We start from the raw sequence: 5,865 nt of genomic DNA, 5'->3' as shown, positions 1-5,865 counted from the left end.
TACATTTTTTACCCAAAGCATGGATGTTTCATAATTTATATATGTTCAGAGAATTGGACAAACTATTATTATCTAAACTATATATTAAATGGTTGTTTGAGTTGATATCACCAATCAATTTAGTTCCAAATCAATTAAAAAATTGACAAATACCCAATCATTTTATAAAGTGTTTGAACCGCTTGTCCTTTTATATAAAATTTAAAATAATATAATGAGATTTAAACTCAAAATTCCATAATTTTTAATAATTTAACTTTGTCGTTTTAATCAAAACTTACTTATTTTTATAAAATATATTAATTGTATAAAACATTTTTACGCACATGTTGTAATCTAATCATAATAATGCATTAAGAGTTGGCATTTTTATGACATAACCAACATGAATGAAATAGAAAAAAAAAACATGTTTTTGGTGAATTTTAAGAGGACAGCAAAGTTTTAATAGCAATGTGATTAGTGCAAGTCAAACCTAAATTACACTTATGAAAGTAAATACCCTGACGAACAAGCCAACACATGGGGTTGAACCATGTTTACATTTAAGAAGAGTTAATTTCACACTTATAGAGGAAGTACTCAAACACAATCAATCGAAGTCATTCATTCACCATCCCCGACTTCCAACAGGCAACCTCCAATCCTCCCCACCAGCGCCAGCATCAGGACTACAGCCTCTTAGACGTCTAGACGGTACACGGGCACCATTACTCTTTGGGCCAGGGCTTCTTGGGGCCTGGTAGATTGTTGGTCCCCCACCCGAACTTGAGGAATCACAACCCGAGGCTTTCTTCGTCGATGAATTCCATTCGGGTACATAAGGTCCACGTTGCTGCTTGGCTGAGCCTTGACTTCGCACTTTGGCCTTGGCAGATTGGGTAGTGACCATATAGCTAGGGACACTACTAGAGTCTGATTGCAGCTGCTGCTGAGTTAGGTATGAGCCAGATTTTATTGGTGTCACATCGTCCATTTCAACAGTCTTCTCCGACATGTTATCGGTGGTTGTAGTAGCGCGGGGTAGAGCCATGTAAGCACCCTCCTGTAATCCCAATTGACGGGCAGGGTATGGTTGCGACGACATCCAACACTCGAGCCAATTCCAACCCCATTGCGCCTTCTCACGTTCATTGAGATACACTCCAACATCCTTGCCATTGTGCTGTGGTTGCATAAGGAGTTGTTCATGATGTTGCCGTTGTTCCTCCTGATGCAATAATGTGAATTATAACAATATTGTTAAAAAACGATATTATACAGTTAAATTATATATTTTTCACTGAAGAAAGTAATTTTCATATACTTAAAAACTATAATGAACAATAGTTGACCGACCTGATAGCTATAGGCATAAGCAAGGGCTCGTTCTCTTCTCATAACAGCATCATGTTTCTTTGAAGCACATCCATTGACATTCTCACCGTCCCAACTGTCATATTTGTTCAACGGGCTCTTCGGCTTTCGTTCAAGTTTGAGTTCTTCCATTCCCCTTTTTTCTTCTTCGTTGTCATCTTCGTCATCATCCACTCTCTTTTGAAGCTTCTCTTGAGTTAGTTGCAACCTACGAGCTCGAACTCTTGCCTGCACCCGTACCAATGCTTGCATGCACCGCATTGTGTTCTGAGCTTGTTTCCGCACATTATAGCCTCTCACTAGTGCCTGTAATCTCACCAATCCCTTCAAAGCTCGCAAAGCACTCCGAGCCTACAGAATCAAACTCGTTTGAAAACGAAAGAATATCCAGTGATTTTTTACTTAACCCCGTCTTACAATAGTGCCTTCATAGATTGAGAGGTTTTACCAGGTAGCCTCTATAATACGACTGTATAAGAGTTGCAGCTCTTTCTTCCATAGAGTGGCGTCTATAACCAGCCAATCGAACAACTTTAGCCGCTGCTTGAGCAGCAGCAACAGCAGCTTCTGCTGCAGCAGCGGTTGCCAAGGCCACAGCAATGGCGTGGTCCCTATCTTTGTTCGGAGTTGACGTTTCACTCTCATCCTTAGTGATGTCTGGTGAACTCTCTGCCGGAAAATGTTCAAATGACACTACTTCCGGGGCCTCATTCGGCCATTTCTCAACACTCTCTTCCTGAAAACCATGCCGGTACAATTGCACAGTGTAAATAATTTTGTCAACATTTTCTTGTACAATGTTAAACAATGAGCATTTTTATTGAAGAAAGAGTTGAGGACATATTGTTATTGCTATGACATGATATCAAGTTGAATGCCGTGAAAGCTGATAACAATGTATCAAGGAAGTTATGTCGATAGGGGACCGCAATCCCTTGCTAGTGTTCATGTTCCATGGAACAATGGAAAGGATGGTCATCTTTGTTCCACCACGTAAAATAATATAGCTCTGACTATTAATTTAAATTATATATATAGGGCCACTATATCAAACATATCTTCCATATAGTATACATATAAATTATAAGTTAATATATCCATCATAATTACATATTCATATTTCATACTGACTTCCGAGTTTAAATAAAAAAGAATACTCCTCCATTATGAATTTACCTCGACTGAAATATTATTGAGCAAAATGTATAAAATTAAATTTGAAAATTAACCGTTTATGCATTTTTATACTTAAAATATGTTTAAGTCAATTAATTATGGAATTTTTTTTTTCGAGAATACCTGTTAGAAATACTTAATCTGTTATTTACATGCTTCCATATTTCAAAATTTAAATACTTTATTGTTGATAGTTTTATAAAAAAAAAAGATATATACACGGATTATGTATATTAACTTGTTATTGAATTAAACACATTATTAAAAATTCCTAAAAGAAAATCTAAATAAATTTATCTTTAATTACATGCCACTATTTAATTCATTAACATTGTATTAATATATCAAATATATTCTTTTATAAAAACCTGCCTCATATTTGTAATGTTTTCTCTTCTTTTAAATTTTTTTCTTTCCAAAAGTAATTAGAGCATCGCCATACATTTCTAAAATAAGCTAAAAAGTGAGTAATATCTATCTACTTTTTACAAATTTACGTTGGCTGCAAAGAAAAATAAAACAAAGTAATCCATGTTATTCAAATTTTTCTTTTTTATTAAAAAAATTGTGTTGGAAAAATTTAAATATTGATGGGGAATATGGTATTTTAAATATGTAGGAAAAGTTAGATAAATCTAGTTTTGTAACAGATGACTTATGAATAATGGGCATGTAAGATACCCAGCTAAGAGCTAACCATGTGCAGATAGGAAAAGGGTAAGCACCCCTAACTGAAAGAAACATAATCCAGAATGTTTTGGATTTTGGTTTTGTTTTGTTTTTATATTTTTTATTTTTAAGTCTGCCTTAAAATGAAAATCTGAAAAAAAGAAAATCTTGAAAGATGCCAACATAAACACCTTTGATCGGTTGCCTAGAAATTAAGCAAAGAAATCCAAAACCAAACAACAACAAAAATCAGTTACCTTTTTCTCGGGCAAGTCCTTAGATGAAGACTTGAACACTTTCTTCACCGTAGAGAACCATCCACTCCCTTTCTTTCCCATCTCCGATCAATAGAGGTGCTTCAAAAGTCATAACAAAAACGGCATATATTTAGCTTCATCAGACCAGCTTTATAACCCATGTCAATGAAAACAGAGAATGAATGCAAAGTAGAGGAGCAACGAATTAAGAAACAGAGTTTTAAAAAACGGTCAAAAGAAACCAGAGACAGTAACAGCAGGCTGAAACTTTTTATCACTTGGCTTGAATTACTGTCATGTTTCCTTTCTATCATTTGACAAGAGTTGGGGGGAAAGATGAGAGAAAAGAGAAAACAGGTAATATGGGGAAATGAAAGAAGGGAAGCAGAAGGAGAGGGCAAGAAAGTAGAGAACGAAGTAAATGAAGAGACCCGGGCGATCGGCCGTTGGATTTATCAAATTCACGGGCTCATTATGGTTGCTTTCAGCCTAATGAAATTCTGCCACATCACCATTTCCTCTCCTAAGCCTACCCTGTCGTAGGCTTAGAATTTAACTAAATATAAACAAGGGTTAAATGGTTTTTCGGATTCTTAATAACTATTTGGTTTGAATTGTTTTTAGTTTAAGTTAACCTTTCGACAATGTTTGAGTTTGAAAAGTTTTTTATCTAGGTTAACTTTTCAACTTCTCTCTCATAGCGCTTCTATTTTTTTATCTAAATTAATTTTTAAAAATTTTAAAATTTAGATATTATATAGAATAATTGTTAAATTCAAATCTTAATGTAAAAATAATTACTAAGTTGATGGTCTAATCTGGGCAAAAAATGATTCTTTCTTTAATATGAAAATAATTATCTAATCCAAATCTTAATGTGAGAATAATTATCAAATTTATATCTAAAATAATTTTTTAATCTTATAAATAAATATGCTTATCACACCTTTAATCCATTTATAAGTATATAAAATAATTACTCATTTATTAATTTAAAATATAAATAAATTAATTAAAATTTCACATTTAAATTTTGTTAATCTTTAAGTAGATTAATATGACATGCACTTTATTTTTAAATATTAATCAATTTAAGTTTATAACTTTACATATTTAGATAGTATAATTGATTAATTTTTTAAAATAACTGTATTTATTTCATTGACTATTATTAGTTAATTTGAAATATATATATATGCTTTTTTTCCTAAGCAAATTGTGATAATTATTTTTTAATATTGGAAAAAAATTGGAGCATGAAGTCAAGATCACATGAATTCCATGTAGCATAAGTCCCTTAATGGCCTTCTGTTTTCCTTTTTGTCTTTTTTTTTTTTTGGGGGGGGGGGGGAGTGTTGAGTTAGGCTATTGAGTCTTGAAACCGTAAAATTTGATGCATATAGACCAAAGGTTTAGTTCTCTTTTGGGCGTACACTTTCTCCTTTGATGGTATGATTTTATTTTATTTTTTAACGTTAATTATGGAACCTTGTCCTTTTAATAATCACATCCATTTTTTAATTAATATTATAATAAAGTTATAAATTTTATTTTATAAAGCTTTTAAGTTGACCGTCGCCTAAAAAATAATAAAATTATTACATTGAAAAATAATAAATAATATTATTTGATTTCATTTATTACTCATCGGGTGGAAGACACCACGAGCACGGGGCCGCAACCAGAGAGGAGTAAAGTTTTCAACGACCACAAATCATAAAGCAACCATGGTGGCCTTTTGGTGGTGACTTAATATTTTGTCCTCGCAATATAAATAAATGGTAATTTTTATCTTTGTTTTTAAAATATCCAATATGATACTTAAATTATTAATATATATTTTATTATAATACTTGTACTTATATAAAATGTTTAATATAATATATTTATTTTGAAAATATTCAATATAATACATGAACTATCAATATATATTTTATTATAGTTTTTAATATTAAATATTAGTAAATCGCCAAATCAATCAATAAAAATTTTGTACGGAATTATTTTTTCAAAATAATCAAATCAATATGAATTATATAACATTAAATAAAAATAAATTAAAACAAAAAACTAAATTAAAAAAATAATTAAATATATGCTTATTAAAAAAAGGGTAATTTACTAAAAAAAGTCATTTTTTTCCTTAATTACGAAAATGGTCTGACTTTTTTATTATTTACGGGAAAAGACCATTTTCTCCGAAAGCACGTCCACGTCAGCGCGAAGTCAGTGCCATTGTCAGCAAAACGCTTCCCTAGGGGAGCGTTTTGCCCCTTTTTTTAAGGTTAGGGTTTTTTTAAGTTTAGGGTTTTTGGTGATTTAGGGTTTTTGGTGGTTTAGGATTTTTAGGGTTTTTTAAGAGAAAAATTAATGAACATTCAGAGTTGAGGGTTAATGAATTAAATTA

At 31.8% G+C, this 5,865-nt stretch overlaps 1 protein-coding gene across 1 annotated transcript; it reads right to left on the bottom strand.

The window, feature by feature from the left end:
- Positions 1-390: 390 nt before the first annotated feature.
- On the bottom strand, positions 391-3,883 carry LOC107941333 (protein IQ-DOMAIN 1). Its single transcript, XM_016874890.2, has 5 exons — positions 3,708-3,883; positions 3,459-3,557; positions 1,805-2,092; positions 1,339-1,707; positions 391-1,210 (listed from the first exon to the last, which is right to left on the bottom strand). The coding sequence occupies exons 2-5, from the start codon at positions 3,537-3,539 to the stop codon at positions 611-613; spliced, it is 1,338 nt and encodes a 445-aa protein (XP_016730379.1). The 5' UTR covers positions 3,540-3,557; positions 3,708-3,883; the 3' UTR covers positions 391-610.
- Positions 3,884-5,865: the final 1,982 nt, after the last annotated feature.

This window comes from Gossypium hirsutum, chromosome A08 (assembly GCF_007990345.1).
Source record: "Gossypium hirsutum isolate 1008001.06 chromosome A08, Gossypium_hirsutum_v2.1, whole genome shotgun sequence".
In the NCBI taxonomy this organism is placed as follows: Eukaryota; Viridiplantae; Streptophyta; class Magnoliopsida; order Malvales; family Malvaceae; genus Gossypium; species Gossypium hirsutum.
The sequence above is the reverse complement of the archived record's forward strand: the minus strand, read 5'-3'. Positions and strand labels throughout refer to the sequence as shown.

Coding starts and splice junctions, on each gene's coding strand:
- LOC107941333 (XM_016874890.2), bottom strand. CDS start 3,539: ATGGGAAAGAAAGGGAGTGGATGGTTCTCTACGGTGAAGAAAGTGTTC. Junction 2,093..3,458: donor AGGACTTGCCCGAGAAAAAG/GTAACTGATTTT, acceptor CATGGTTTTCAG/GAAGAGAGTGTTGAGAAATG. Junction 1,708..1,804: donor CGTATTATAGAGGCTACCTG/GTAAAACCTCTC, acceptor TTGATTCTGTAG/GCTCGGAGTGCTTTGCGAGC.